The sequence below is a fragment of the Elgaria multicarinata genome, chromosome 4 (assembly GCF_023053635.1).
Source record: "Elgaria multicarinata webbii isolate HBS135686 ecotype San Diego chromosome 4, rElgMul1.1.pri, whole genome shotgun sequence".
NCBI classification, from domain to species: Eukaryota; Metazoa; Chordata; class Lepidosauria; order Squamata; family Anguidae; genus Elgaria; species Elgaria multicarinata.
The window spans coordinates 147,636,848-147,653,444 of record NC_086174.1 but is presented as its reverse complement, the minus strand read 5'-3'; the positions used below and the strand labels follow the sequence as shown (position 1 = coordinate 147,653,444).

The 16,597-nt window shown below is 43.2% G+C and overlaps 1 protein-coding gene across 4 annotated transcripts in view; it reads right to left on the bottom strand.

Moving 5' to 3' along the window:
* Nucleotides 1-16,597, bottom strand: part of MACROD2 (mono-ADP ribosylhydrolase 2) — a 1,544,544-nt gene that overhangs the window by 78,935 nt on the left and 1,449,012 nt on the right. For all 4 annotated transcript variants that reach the window (XM_063125349.1, XM_063125348.1, XM_063125350.1 and 1 more), the window contains 3 exons: nt 15,495-15,572; nt 14,744-14,818; nt 14,165-14,260 (listed from right to left, as the gene is read on the bottom strand). In XM_063125349.1, the coding sequence (XP_062981419.1) occupies nt 14,165-14,260; nt 14,744-14,818; nt 15,495-15,572 (249 nt within the window). The remainder of the gene's footprint in view (nt 1-14,164; nt 14,261-14,743; nt 14,819-15,494; nt 15,573-16,597) is intronic.

Here is a 16,597-nt window from a genome sequence, read left to right as displayed (position 1 = left end):
CCAAGATGCCATGAATTGGGGAGTCGAGATCAACCTAAATATGAATCTTCTTCCACACTTGAAAAATGGATTTGGAACTTCCAACAGTCTAATTGAGCACAGGAAGGACTTCTCCCCTGAGTCAAAGCCAGACACAAACCATCCCTGAGAGGCGGGCAGGGGAGGAGGGAGGGAAGGCAGGCAGACAGCAGACATTTCTGGGGGCATAAGGAAGTGAGCCAAGGATAAGCCAGTAATGCATATAAAATGGAATAAATAAATAAATAAATAAACAAAGGAGGGGTGGAATTAAAAGCAGCAGTGTTGCTGAATAAACAACAAGAAGAACTTTTTAAAAAAGGCTATATCTGTCTTTTACCAGTAAGAGGGGTGGGGGTGGACGTGCCCAAAGGGGGAAGCATCTGCCAATTTGACTGGTCTTGTCTAGGTACAAGTCTTTAAGAGGCAAACGCTCACTTCAACTCATGATAGGCATTGCTTCACTGGGTTACTCTTTGGAGGGCTCTGATGGTCCTCCAAGTACAGGAGAGTGAGGGCACGTCCACATGCCCTAGGGGAGCTCATCCCCTTGCACCACATGTATTCAGTTGTTCCCCAAAGTTAGGGTGGGTAGCACTGCTGTGTGTTTTCTATCTGTTAGTATGATTTCAGGTTGTGTTTGTGCATTTGGTGGAGCTACTGTTTTAAAAAAACACTGGGAAAAGTCCGTTCAGACTAAGAAAGAGAAGTTCCCAGAATCCCAAGTTACCCGTTTTGCCTATCCCCTCCTCCAACTTTGGGATCATGTGATCATGACCGGGAGTTGACTCTGCCCCATAGCAATTGAAAAGGTAATCTTTTTCCCGCCTTTACCCTACTTTTTAAAAAATTCTAGCAAGCAAACCGCACCACGCAGAGAGCTGAGAGTAGGCTCAAAATGACCCCCAGCCATGACTCTCTAAGCACAAGAAGTTTCAGAAAGATAGCTTCAAAAACAACACAGTTATCCCCTTTTCTTTTCTGCAATGCAATCCTATAGGCGAAATGTTTCAAAATGGCGATCGGATCGGTCCGCGGAAAGAGGATCGCTCTGAAAATGGGCACTTTTCTTTGCGTTGCTTCTAGGGGTCCGCGGTCCACTTCTACTCCGCCTCTGGGCAAGGCGGAGCAGGCCAATTCGCTTCTGATTCTCCGGTTCTAATCGGAGCGGAGCACCTGCCTACTTTGAACCATGTGCACCGCTTAGAATTGCTTTTCTCACACCCTCTCTCTTTGGGGCACATTTCTTGATTTCCTGAAAAATTCATGTTTATAGCAAATAGTATAGATTTTTGCACTTTTTAATTAGAGAATGTGCAGAATGTTCTTTCTCCCAATCCAGGCCGATCTATGAGGGTGGGTTAAACAGAAAATTAAATATGGACCTATAATATAACATTACTACTATTCATCACTGGGCTGGAAATAGCAGTACTTCTAATTCCATCCGTCAACAAGCATAGCAAGTGGTTCTCGCAGCAAAATGCTTCATTAGAACAAAGTACGCCTTCTAAATAATTAACAAAACTTTCCAGGCAGGTACTCAGCCTGGGGTGTTGATGGGATGAAATGGAAACTGCACAAGTTTCGGTTGTCATCCAGCTTCTCTGAGCAATGGACAGGGGCAGAACATTCATGCTTGTTTAAAATCGTAAATGGGTGTAGAATCTTTCATCTAATCTTTTAGAGAAGACTCAAAGGAAGTTTGTGGTATTTCTTTATCTGATCAAGGGGCCATCTCTTAGGATGCTATTAAATGGAGAACTTTAAACATATTTATTTATTTATTACATTTATATACTGCCCCATAGCTGAAACTCTCTGAATGGTTTACAAAGGTTAAAAACAGTGAACATTAAAAACAAATATACAAAAAATTAAAACCATCAAAAGCATAAAAACAACAATATCCATTTAAAACAACTATTCTGGGGTCAGTTAAAAACTCAGCACAAGTTAACTGCCTGGGAGAAGAGGGACAAGTTAACTGCCTGGCACCAAAAAGATAACAATGTTGGCGCCATAATTGGGGAGCCACCACTGAGAAGGACCTCTCCCTTGTTGCCATCCTCCAAGCTTCCCTTGGAATAGGCACTTGGAGGAGCGTAGAATACTGGTAGGTTCATGTTGGGAGAGGCGTTCCGTCAGGTACTGTGGTCCCAAGCAGTGTAAGGCTTTATAGGTTAAAACCAGCACCTTGAATTGGGCTCAGAAATGTAAAGGCAGCCAATGCAAGCGGGCCAGAATCAGTGTTATATGTTCAAACCTTCTGGTTCCGGTTATCAATCTGGCCGCTGCATTTTGCACAAGCTGCAGCTTCCGAACCGTCTTCAAAGGCAGCCCCACGTAGAGCGCATTGCAGTAATCTAATTTGGAGGTTAGACACTGCCTTGAATGGAGTCAGATCAGATCATCAGGGATGGGTTGTTTCTCAGTGATGGAGTACATGCTTTGCATGCAGAAGGTCTCAGGTTCAATCCCCAACATCTCCACATAGGAAAAACACCCTGTTGCCAGTCAGCGTCAACAATTCTGGCCTAGATGGATCAATGATCTGACCCAGTATAAGGCATTTTCCTATGTTCCATTGGTGCATCTAACTCAGTATGGTCTGCACAAAAAGTCTGCAATTTGGGGGGCTGTGAGGGCTGCCTACATGTACACATATGCACACACACACACACACACACACACACACACACACATCAGGATCGCTTTCTTCTCCCAGCGATCTCCATCATAACCATCCCAGTTGCATCAAGGTCAATTGTGCTAACAAAGAGGGTGCATGGGGGTGCCAAACAGCTGTTTAGTGTGCTGTCAGAATTGCAATTGAGCTGGGGAACAGGGTGTTTGGGAAGAGTCATCCCCATACACCCTCTTTCCCAATTCTATCACGCTGTCTTGGAGCAGGAGGGGGAATGGGGGGCGCACACAGTGGGTTGCTCTGAAGGCTGCATATGGCTCACTGGCTGTGTGTTGTCCACCCCAATCTACTCTGACTGACACTGACTCCCCCAGGGTCATTCCCAGTCCTAACAGGCAAAACATACCAGGGGCAAAAACAGTGGTCTTTTGCACGCATATTTGCCACTAAGATACAGCCCTTCCCCTAAAATGATAAGCAACAGTTTCAGCACTCGGCAGGTATAATGAAACAGGACAGGACAGGGCAGAGGCAGGACAGGAGAGAGACAGCCTAAGATCCACTGGATCCAAGGTCCTTTTGTTCACTGGGGCAGTCCAGGATTTTAGGGAGAGGGGGCTCTACATTGGCCTAGAGCTAGTACAACTAAATCCTCCCCCCCCCCACTGGAACCAATGGAAGTGGGGAGACAATAGAGAATCGTGTGGGACAGGGACAGGTAAGTCCCCACCACACATGCATCTCCTGCCCTGGTCCCACAAACGAGAAGTAGTGATCTGCCACTTTGTAACCCCACCTGTCGTGTTTCTCTTTAACCTCCTGCCTTCTTGGGAGACAATAACGAGGCCTGCTAAGTAATCCACAAAGCTTTATTCAAGCAATAAATATCTCTTCCCGCCTGAAGAGAATCTAATCTCTTGGAACTTTCCCCTAGGCAAAACTATGCAAACAAAGAGAGACAATTGTCCATTCAAGAAGAATGGAAAGACTTTTCCCAAGATGTGCTAACTTCAGAGAGACTAGTTCTGAGGCAGCTTCTGACGTGATGCAAGCTGGGCCAACTTTCTCTTGCCTTCCTTTTGCTCTGCCTGCTTTAGCCTGCAACGTACTCTAGGATCGGCTAACCTGTTGGTGCTCTCTCCTTCGGAAGAATGTTGGCTTCCCACTGACTGTATTGTTTGCCCTTGACGAGATAAGTTCTTGAGAGCTTCATCAGCTGGTGAAGAAACCGTGAGAGCCGGAACGGGCTGGCCTGTGTCTGGCACCGACTCCTCTACATCAACATCTGATTCTGATTGATTACCTGAAACACCTTCTTCCAAACTAGGGGGAGCAGGTCTCGACATGACACCACCCCTCTCTACGCACATGCACATCCACACACACAAGCCTCCACTTAGGATTTCACAGCTAATCTCTTTTTAATGGAGTGAATGTTTCCAAATACACACATTTAGACAACTGTTCAGAATTAAAGGTAACTCAATATTTCTAGGTTTTAAGCCACATTTTGGCAATTAATCCACATATGCATTCACTGTTCATTTTCTGAAAGGAAGCTTGAGCATTCGTTTCAAAGCCTCCTCCAAAATAATATCAAGCATTCACAGAACGCTCCTCTGAGTATGCCTATGTGAAAGGCAACATCAACCCAGGCTGCCCAGATAACAAATCTGGGAACCATTTCAGTAGCAGAAGCCTAGATTCTTGTCGCATTGTAGTGACAGAAAAGTGGCATGGATAATCATTTTGCAGCTTTCTCCATGTATGAGATAACAGGAGCTAACCCACAACATTCCTCCAAGAATGATGCTTGTAAGAGGCCATTCATTGTCTTCTTTCGATAAATCTCAGTAAAAGTGCACCACTGGGACACATTGAACTGTCATCCTTCCTAGCACAAAATACCAGTGCAACAGGCTTCTTCCAATTCTTGAACATGTTCCTTGACAGAAAAGTTTCTTTGATTCACAGAACTTGCTTTACTGCCTGTTTCAGCTGGCCTTAATACACTGTGGCCCATCACAGACTCCTAGATAGACACTTTAGCAGCAGATCTGATCACTCAGATATACAATCACACCAAACTTTGACCCTTAAAATCTTGATTGAGGTTTTAAAAATATTATTTTTAAATCATCATTTTTAAAGATAAAGAGGTGAAACTTTGCACCATGAAAGGATTTAGGTAGAGCTTTAGCCACACCAAATTTGAAACAGATCTGTTCATCCATTGATTTTTTAGGAATTTTTTTAAAAATGAGGTTTTAAAATTATTATTTTTTAAACAGTCATTTTTAAAGATAAAGAGCTGAAGGTTGGCACCATGATAGCTTTTAGGTATAGCTTTAGCCATACCAAATTTGAAACAGATCTGGGGCCAGTAGAAAACCCTGTTAACAACAACAGCAGCTTGCAATGAGTGAAGATACAGTCAGAAAAGATATTTGAGGGAAGGGGAGAATGTAACACACAGAGTATAGCAAAAGATTCAAAGTACAGCAAAAGCTACAAAAGTAGGAGTGAGTGAAGTTAATTTCAGATACATTGAATCTCTCACTTGTTCTTTATTTCAGTGATTTTAACATTAAGATGTTATGTAGAACAGATTTGTCTTAAATGTGTGCTGTAAAATCAGATATGTGACCAAGGCTATGTTCGGGTGGGCACGCCCCCTTGGTACTGGACACGCCCCCTTGGGGGCGACCATGTTGTCCTCCTTTTTGGTTTCCAAAATATGGTCACCCTATGAATGTCGTGCATGGCAGTTGGGAGAAAGAAGAGGAAGAAAGGGGAGGCGGTATGGGAAGGAAATCCCAAGCAGAGAGGAGGAGGAGGAGAAGGAGCGGGGCAGGCAGAAGAAAAGAGAGAATCCATGGAGGGGGTAGAAAAGAGAGATTCCTGGGTAAAAACAAAAAAAAGTGCCTGCAGAACCCAAAAGGTTGCCTAACCTTGTTGTAGGCCATCCAGTCTAACCATCTGCTCAGTGCAGTAAATCCATGGTTGCCTAGCATAGGACTGCAGCCCAAGAGAATGAGCTATAAATCATGGCAGCTTGCCTCCACCATGAACTCATTCGGTAGCCTTAGGCAAGTTTGCAATAAGCTCACTTACCTTGCAGGGTTGTTACAAAGACTGCAACAAGATAGTATACGTGTTGTGCTTTGAACACTTTACAGTACTAGACAAACTATTACATGTCATTACTATGTGTGAGAGTAAAGCAAATTGCAGAAAATCATACCCAGGGTAAAATAAACGTCACAGAGCAATATCAGGTCTCGTGGTACTCAGGACTGTGCAACAGACTGAGCAACGCTGCCGAAAGATGGAAATCTTAAACAATCAAATGGAGACAAATTCTTCTTTTGAAACAATGAACTATATGCCTTTGGTGAGATTCCACACATGCATGCCCATCGCTTGATCTCTCACAGCATTGATTGATGGCATTGATTGAGCTATTACATTTCTACCGTACTTTTCCTTTAAAATGTCCAAGGTGGACAGCAAAGGTCTGAAGCACAATAAAAAAACAAACCTCTGTGGTGGCTGTGAATTTGTGTTGCATTGGTTATACGATGCAGCCACCGATTCGCAGCCACTGTGGGGCTTTTACATGAAGTTGCACGCTTCCCGGCTTTTTTATTCCACCATGTACCCTTGCTCCAGCATTGAAGCGGGGACATTCTGGGGTGGATGCTGACCACTGATTGGTCGCCCAAAGCTGGGCAGGGGATGGGCCAGGAAGCCGGATGGCTGCCGGAAAGCCCGTGCTGCCTCCTGCCACCAAGATTACCCGGAGCAACCCCATAGCAGTGAAACGGAGGAGTTTATTTATTTATTTATTTATTACATTTTTATACCACCCAATAGCCGAAGCTCTCTGGGCGGTTCACAAAAATTAAAACCACAAAAAACATCCTCACTTCCTTTGGCAGGGGCTCACGGAGAAGGGCCCCTGTAGATGATCTTAAGGTCTGGGTAGGTACATATGGGAGGAGGCGTTCCTTCAGATAACCTGGCCCCAAACCGTTTAGGGCTTTAAATGTCAATACCAGCACTTTGAATTGGACCCGGACCTGGACTGGCAGCCAATGAAGCTGGAAAAGGACTGGCGTAATGTGATCTTGTCGGCCAGTCCCTGTTAGTAAATGGGCTGCCCTGTTTGTACCAGCTGAAGCTTCCGGACCGTTTTCAAAGGCAGCCCCACATATAACGCATTGCAGTAATCCAAGCGAGAGGTTATCAGAGCATGGATAACTGTAGCTAGGCTATCTCTGTCCAGATAAGGGCGTAGTTGGTATATCAACCTAAGCTGATAAAAGGTGCTCTTTGCCACTGAGTTCACCTGTGCCTCAAGTGACAGTTCTGGATCCATGAGCACCCCCAAACTACGGACCCGATCCTTTAGGGAGAGTGCAACCCCGTCCAGGACAGGGCGCAACTACGGACCCGATCCTTTAGGGAGAGTGCAACCCCGTCCAGGACACTTTGAGTTGAGTGTCAAAGTCAAAGAAGAACATATATTTATGTAAAAAAAATTTATTTGTTCATGCTTTGTCGGCACAGGCAAATGTTTTATCTGTTTTCCAGTGTTGCAGTGATGTTTTCATTGTATTTTATTGGGCATTTGTAATTTTAGAATTAGTATTTTTACAGGGTTCAGTCATGTTTGCATTGTTTCTATATGGGGGTTGTTAACCCCCCTGTGGTCCTTTTGCAGAAGGGTGGGTTATATATACATACACACACACACACATAGCAGCCTCGTAAAACATCAGAAAAGTAAAACACAGGTTCAAACACAGAGCGGCAGAGTAAACAACTCAGCTATATTAGGCTCAACAGCTGTTTAAACAAGTAGGTTTTTACATGCTGGAGGAAGGTCATTATTTAACCTGTTTGCCATTATTAGAATACATTCAAATGAAATGTGAATTATTGTTGTTAGTTACATTCTTCTAAGTGCATTCCAGGCACAGAGAGTTAGTCCATATTCTCATCTGGAAAGTGATATATTTTCTGATATATTTGGTCCAATGTTGTTTTTATTTTTGTAAAGGAATTCCTTTATGGTGCTCTGAAATTGTACCTGACCTATGGAGACAGAGGGCCTTGCTAGACCCTGCCGGATAAGCCGGCAGGGAGGTGGGGCGACGGCGCACTAACTTTAGCGCGCGCTGCCCCGCCTCCTAGACGTCCGACGCGCAGGTACTGCGGAAGCCCTGTAGCGTCGGCCATTTTTGTTGTTGTTGTTGTTAAAGGGGCCACATGTGCCCCGAAGACTCCGGAGAAGGTAGATGGTTTTTTTTTAATTAAGCCCCCCCATCCACTCCTGATCCCCTCCCATGCCTCCTGCCCACTCTTTCCCCACTCTCCCTCCCCGTCCCCATCCCCTGTGTCGCCCTCCGCCATCCCCTGTGTCGCCCTCTGCTGTCCCGTGTGTCGCCCTCCCTCGCCGTCCCCTGTGTCGCCCTCCGCCCTCCCCCTCTCCTGCCAGTCTGGCCTTCCCTCCCATCTCCCCCCCCCCGGCCCGATGGGCACAGCGCTGAGCGCTGTGCCCAGTCCGTGGCTTTTCCCGGCTACTCGCGAGTAAGCGAGTAGCCACAAAAAGCCACGGACCTTGCTAGACGTTCTGCAGCCCCGGCGGAAAAGGCGCGCCATAAGTGACTCCGCTTATGGCGCATTAAGGGAGGCTTCAGTGCGCCTTGACCCCGGATTCCCCTGTGCGTCGTCTGGACGCACATCAGGGAAACCGGGCCTCACAGCGCGCTAAGGCCTCGTCTAGCAAGGCCCAGAGTCAACGTTCATAATGCCTCAGAGGAGGTCCAGAAGCTGATAAACCTGTGGACTGAAGTTCAGACACATGGTATGTGTATCTTGTGGTTAGAGTTTCTCCCTTTTATGATACAGATGTTATGCTAGATGCTGATGTGCATGTAGCAAACAAGTATGTAATGTACATCTTTTAAAAAGGAAACCACTTCAAGATTTGTTCAATGAGAAGTGGCATATAAATATTGCTATTGATACTGATAATGATGTTGACAATAATAATAGAACAGCCACACACACACAATTCCCTTACTTAAAACATGAATACATTTTCCACAATCCTATTATGATGTGGACATGATCCCATTAATAGATTGAAACACATTTTAATTATATAGGTCCACTCCATAGGCCTAAAGATCTGGAAGCCTTCTCCTATTTGTTATTTATGTAACACCTCCAGCAGACAAAGCCGCCCTGGGTAAATGGTTTTATACGGGTGTTGCCTGACTTCTCTCAGGGGTGTGGCCTGATTACTCTCATCAACTCGCCCTGGCTCTAATTCTCAGAACAATTGCTGCAGGGCTTGACAGGGTGTGGCCTGATTGCTCTCAGCAATTGCTACAGGGCCTGAAAGGGTGTGGGCCTGATTGCTATCTGCAGCAATGTGGGCTGGGAGTTTCATTCTGAATCTTGATTCTGAGCTGAGCAGAAGCAGAGAGGAGGTGTGAACAGGCAGAGCAAGCTGGAGTTTGTCAGTAGGAGTTCCTGAACAAAATTTTCATCTTGTAAGTCCAACTCCTATAGTTTATGGGGACTTTGTTGTGTTCCCTCAGATAGGACAGGAGAAAGCACAGGCAATTCTAATACCTTCAGAAAGGAAGCAACAGAATGGAAATTTACAGGGTCATTGGTAGAAAGCATGTTCCACCATTCTAAATCAGTAATTGGGTGTGTGTGTGTCATGCTAACATCCATAAAGTTGAAATGTTTTCACCAAAATTTAGCTGTTTCAGAAAGGAGTGTTCATTTTACATAACCTGAAAGGTTCCTGAAAATTGGTTAAAGATTAGGGTGACCATATGAAAAGGAGGAAAGGGCTCCTGTATCTTTAACAGTAATGTAGAAAAGGGAATTGCAACAGATGTCAATTGAAATAGATTAGGAAGACATTAAATGACTGCTACAGCATCAGAAACACAGGACTCAATAGAACAAAACCAAAACTGTCAAGAATTCACATTTACTTTCAGGAATGCACTATGGTGACTCTACTCACATGTTGGGAAATGGCATAAAAGTCTATCAGTAAAATATACTTTAGATCAATGATTTTAATAAGGAATGAAAGAACTAATTATGCTGGGAATCTTACACAGAAAACTGAAACAACCCCCCCCCCCCCCCCACACACACACATGGCCTCATTATTTCTAGACAGTTTAAACATTTAGTCATTATTTAAAAGTATTCTTATTACATAGTCTTTAGAAATCATTTTTGGATGAGTAAAGGCTGCATAACAATATAGAAATACTTTCTCTTAAACTCTAAAAGAAAATGTTTCATTATTTAAAGTTGATTGGTTTTCCTAATTTTTGACACCCCCAAAAAATGAACCAGTCTTGTAGGAAAGAGGGGGGGCTTTTCCCCCTGAAGTTTTTGTGAGATTTCACATCTTTAATTCCACAGTTTTTTTAAAAAAAAAAAGTGTAGAAAAGAGCAACTAAAATGATCCAAGAGTGGGAGCAACTCCTCTATGAAGAAAAGTTATGAATTCTGGGACTGTTTAGGTTACAGAAAAGGCAAGTGAGGGGAGACATGATAGTGGTGCATAAAATTATGCACGGTGTGGGATTCCCAGGTTCATCCCATGAAGCTGATTTGTGGGAGATTCAGGACAACTAAAAAGATGTTCTTCTCACAGCACATAGTTAACTATAGAATTTAGTATCACAAGATGTGCTGGCCACCAATTTGGATGGCATGTCCTTCTTTCCATATAGTCACATAATGGGTGACTATTATTATGCCAGAGGTTATTATGCCAGACCATAATAAGTTTTCATGTGCCCATTCGCTTTATGAGTCAGGTGCTCCTGAAGGCTACCGAGCAGAGGAACTCTCAGACCATAAAGTTGCCTAGCTGGGTGTGCCAGAAAACTGGCCTCGCCGCTCCTGGTAGGTCCACCATGTCTGCTGGACATGCCCCCTGGGGCTGGGTGTGTTGGTAGGCACACCCCCTTGGGGGCTGGCCATGTTGTCCTCCTTTTTGGTTTCCAAAATATGGTCACCCTATTTCAGTCAGAACTCTAAAGGGTCTCGCCAAGGTGCTGAACCAATTTTGCAGATAGGGTTCAGCACTTTGGGTAGCTTTTTAAAAAAAATCTGGCAGGTTCTGCTTGAAACCCAGAGCGGATTCACCGCCCCACTGAAATAGGAGCCACCAGCCTCTACTGTTTTGACACCTAGAGTTAATTAAAATGATACAGGATGCATACAGCTGTGTAAAACTCAATATGCATGGGACGAATTGCTTCAAAATAACTAATATACAAAACATAATGTGAGACTATTAAAATATGTCAACATAAGATAATATCTTATGATTTTACAGTTTTAATTGTGGACTGCCCAGAGAGCTTCAGCTATTGGGCAGTATAAAAATGTAATAAATAAATAATAATACAAATAATAACAGTCTCTTTCAAAGCAACGTTGTCGTTTGCCAATTGCTAGGTGTGTTTCAACTATGAAATCTCCTTCAGTGGCAAATTATCAAACCAATTCACAAAGCATCCTCTTTCTGCCTCAGCATGGGATTATATTGTCACAGGTTCCTTTATTTAGACTTGTAGGGTCTAAATGAGGATTGTATATTCAGATCCTGAAAACTCAAGCATCAGTCCAACAGCATCCACCTTCAAGGAAATAATTTCCACTAACAGTTCTTATATCCTTCAGGGTGATTTCTGGATCCAATCCTTTATCTTCAGCCTACAGCTTGGGAGACCATTAAGGCCGTAGCTAGACCTAAGGTTTATCCTAGGATCATCCCGGGTTCGTCCCTGCCTGAGTGCTGGATGCCCTGTGTGGCACTTAGATGAACAGGTTTGACCCCGGGACAATCCTGGGATAAACCTTAGGTCTAGCTACGGCCTTAGACGGCCCCAGGTTCAATCCCCAGCAATTCCAAGTAAAGGATCTAAATGCAGTAGAACTGAAACCTCTACCCAATACCCTGGGGAGCCACCCTACTCAGAGTAGATAGAACTGTGCTGGATTAAGCAATGACTTGACTCAGTATAAGGGAGCTTTACTCATGTTATTCTGAAGTCCCTGGTTGTCAGAAGCCAAGAATGAATCATTTTAACTTGTATGCTTTCTTTGCAGCATCCAGTATTTGCAATGAGGGGTTACTATGCCAATGGTTAATCTAGGGCTTCTACACCAAGCAGGATATTGCACTATGAAAGCGGTATATAAAAGGCAGGAGCCACACCAAGCAGGATATAGTGGTATGAAGGCAGTATATGGTATGTGTCAATGGGTCCCAACAGTTGTCAGTGCATTTCAATACCGCTGTAAAGCAGTAGTGTGGCTCCTGCCTTTGGTGTAGATGAGGCCTAGGTTTGCATGGAGCAGGTTTTCATTATATCAAGCAAATCCCCCTCCCCCCAAAATTATATGCCCCCACTGAGTTCAGTGCATTTTCAATCCAACTCAATCCAGCTATGCCTTACCTCGACAATGCATTAACTACCACCAAATGGCTGTCCTTATTTAACTTTCATGAGGCTCTATGTTATGAGACACTGTGTTATGATCTCCCATCCTGGGAAGCGCTTTCCTAGGCGTCCAGTCCCAAACTCGGTATAGGAACTGGTAGAAGAAGCCAATCACTGAAATTGTAGCCCTACAGCATGGTATCATATTGACTCAGAAGCGCCAGATGAAGTGCAATGCGCTGTATATGTACTTGATGGAGGTTAACATGGCCTCTGTACCTTTGCCAAGGATTATTTGCAGCAGCCTAAATCGGAGTTTGTGCTACTGCTGGTAAAGAGGACCCCCAGGATCAGCCTGCCACTTTTTTAGAAAGGAAAAATGCCAAGAAAAAACCTTTTCTGACATTAACTTCCCTAATACTACATATTTGAATCTTCAGTAGAACAGATGGTGAAATATAATGTATCCACTGGGAGTTAAATGGAACCTACTAGCTGTAGGGGACAGTAAAGTATTAGAAGGAAAGGTACAAATAATGAAAGTACACTTGGTTCAACTTGCTTCTGATGAGGCATAAAATAAAATGTAAATAATTTCTGTTCAGGGGAAATTAGCACAATGTTTTTAGCATTTGAAACTCGAATGAGCCTGCTTTTTCTAACCTAGTTTTGCAAAGAAGAGTAACACCATTTACCTGGATCTGCAGGGAAGATTATATCAATTATATTATCACTGTCAGTAATGAAACACAACACTGATACCATTAGTAGTGTGCAGAATAAAGAGGGTGTGATTAGTCTCAACTTGGATTTGCAATGATTTTTTTTAAAAGAAACATCGTGAAGCTGGATATGAGCATTGAAGAATGTAAGTGCTATTAACCCGAGCTTCCAATGCAGGAACGCGTCAATATTACAAACATGGGTTTGCAATTAAATCAGTGTCAATGGAGCTGACAAAAGAAGTTCATATAATGAGAAAGATGTAGTTAGCATTGACCTGGATTTTCAACAAAGACCATGCCTAGGTTCTAATTTCAAACCATTTGATCTCTGCATCTCACAAAAGAAGCCCTTATTGTTATTAGCCCTGTATATGCCTTACAATTAGAGAGTGCTATTATGATACCAAACAACTATTGCAAATGGGTGACTGGGCACAATGTACTACATATATAACATGAAAATTGAATTTTCTGTTAAGCTTCTTACAATAAAAAATGTGCCCCTAGATCCGCAGCTGAAATACTCAGCTCTCTGACAAAAACTTCAGCAAGTCTTTAAGCATGCAAGAAACAAACACTGGGCCCTTATTACATTTACAACTTTTTCTTAAACAGCACTTTTAACTTCAGTGTTACATGTCAGTATGAGATGTGTTTGAGGGTTAGACAACCATGGCTTCTTTGAGGAGTATTTGAGAGGTTGTCTCACCCTCAAACAACCCCTGCAGCCTGGGTTTGCATGACACAACAAGCCATAGCACTATACAAAAATGGTGCCCATGGGCACCTGGTACCCACCTTGGTGGGTAAATTACCCAATGGTAGGCTACCATGTGATATGAACCGTGTCTTCCACCCCAGCAGCTGTGTGGTTTAGACAGATCCTGCATGGACTCTGAACATGTGTATTCGGCCTGAGCCCAACCACGGGATGACTTCCTGATAGATCTGGAGCCTTTTCCATTGCTATGCTATGCAGCTATGTAGGGGTCATTGCATACTTTGTCACTAAGGGAAACATTGGCAAACAGAGGCCTCCATAATTGGTTCTCTAATGGCTTGGGTAGGGCATGTCCAATTATTCTAATTAGAATACTATATGGTTCCAGGCCAAATGCTTATCTACAGCATTGTGATACTGGGAAAAGTCAACAGTAATATGAAGGGAAACAAGGTATGCTCATGAACACAGTTTTCAAGGGAGTACTGATTGTACATGTAACTTGTCCGGAGTCTGCTATCTTACTTTAATATATACATTGTTTTACCTTTTTCTTCCCCTTTGCTCTCTTGATTAGTTTTGTCTACTTCAGGAGCCTGTGGTTTCTCTTCTTTTGTGGTCTCTTCTTCGCTTATCAAAGTCTCTGAATAGGAAGAAACATTATGGAAAACATAGACCACGATAAGTCCTGTTGAAGTATATCTGAGTATGCACTATAAGGAGACTTAACTTCCATGCAGTGTCTTCACGATAACAGTTTACTTGGGGAGAGAAATATTCCAGGAGAAAACATTTAAGCACCTGCTTAACTTCAAGTTAAGTAGCTTAATTTATAGCAACTGATACGGCCAAACTGTTCAGCAGCACCAAGCGGGGTCAACACCCACAGGTTTCATAAGGGGAATAACACCACTTTCAAGCCTCCCACTTAAGCAGATATCTAGGATATAACAATTAGTACTTCTTGTTCATGTTTTGGGGAAAAGAGATGTGTGCTCCTCAAATATACAGTGAAATAATTATAATAACTAAAAAGAGGCTATATTGGGGCCTTGATTAATAATTGAGTGATGATTTTGAGTGTTTTTCCTCTTCCTTGCCCTCGTTCATAAAGTACACAAAGTACCTTCTGCTTCCATGTAGGAGACTTGAGAATCTGTCTGAGTGTTCATTTCAACCTCTGTGGAATCGTCTTGGAGCCCTGTTGATGTCAAAGTTTGGGAAACTGTGTCAACATGGTAATGACATGCAACTACAAAACCCCATTAAAATGTAGATATGAAACTAAAAGGCCATGCTACATCAGAAAATGTGTAAGTGAAATACAGATTTTCTGTGAGCGTTATGAATGAGGTGCAGCTCAAACCAACTATCAAATAATCTAAAATTCCCCGGTAAATATTTTCATCTACGAAGCAGGGACATATGATTGATACTCATGTTCTATTACATAATAAATAAAACCACAACCATAAGACTCTATATAGTTAGATTATGACCTTAGATCAATATTGTTATAGCAAGTTAACTAGAAGGGCTTCTTCTTTTGCTTATGTTAAAGGTTATGCTTTGCAATAGCTATTCACTGGGGTTTATAGAGGTTGCCCTTAGACATCTGAAGAAAATGTTGACCTACAGTGCGTGGAAAGAGTGGACTTTTATAACTAAGGCCATAGCTAGACCTAAGGTTTATCCCAGGATTGTCATGGGGTCAAACCTGTTCAACTAAGTGCCACACAGGGCATCTAGCGCTCAGGCAGGGACAAACCCGGGATGATCCTGGGATAAACCTTAGGTCTAGCTACGGCCTAAGACAAATTATGATCCCACCTGATTAATTATTAGGATCCTACAGAGAATTTTCATTGAAAACATACCGTCCGCTTGATCTTGTTCACCGGTTGCAAGGGGCACTGGATTATGCTCTTGTGTAGCTTTGGAATCTTGGGAGGATTCTAATAGGAAAATAAAACAAATACAACTGAAGTGGATTCTCAGTGGATTTTCTGCTGAACAAGCTTTATAAAGAGCCTCTGAAAGGTGCAAAGGTATTTAAAACGATAATTTTCAAAAATGAAAGATACATACATCATGCTAAATCACAGTTCATACAATTAATGCGTTTTCAAACAAGAAATTAAATATTGAAAGTATATATGTATTGATATGCACATATAAATCTATTTATCCACCTGTTGTCTATACTGAAAAGAGTTTGCAACTCCGTTCTGTTTTTCCAATGTTCTGCCACAAGACTGTGTGACCAAGAAAAAAGCACCCAGAATAGGGCTATGTGGATAGCACCCCATCACCCTCCACCAAATAAATGAATGAATTTACTTGAGGGGTGGGGAAGGAATCACTGCACTTGGGAATGGTTCACTATGGACACTATCTCTGTTCCACCCCAACACCAGGTAGTCTTGCCATCTCTAACAGAGACCCTGTTCAGACAACACACTAAACCATGCTGCTTAACCACCTTTCCCCCCGATAACCAGTGGTTAGATTCACTAAGGAAAACCTAACCACAAAAGGGTTAAAAGTGTTGTCTGCAAGCATTCCACATGTGGTTAGCAGCGTTAACCATGGCTGAACATGGTTAAGCTAACCACAAAGCCCAGAGTGTCCTCTGAACCAGGCCAGAGTCTACATGGAGGAAGAAGTAGTGGCTCGGGTCCAGGTTATCTGAAAGATCGTATTCTCCCTTATGAGCCTGCCCGTGCTTTGAGATCTTCTGGAGAAGCCCTTCTTTCAGTCCCACCTTCTTCACAGGCGCACTTGGTGGGAACACGGGAGAGGGCCTTCTCAGTGGCTGCTTCAGTGCTTTGGAACTCTCTTCCCAGGGAAGCTAGGCTGGCTCCCTCCTTGATGGGCTTTCGGAAGCAGGCTAAAACTTTTTTGTTCCAGCAGGCCTTTGGAGAATAATCTAGTCCTCCATCTATGTTAAGGACTTGTAAAATTGTCGTGTATTTTAAAC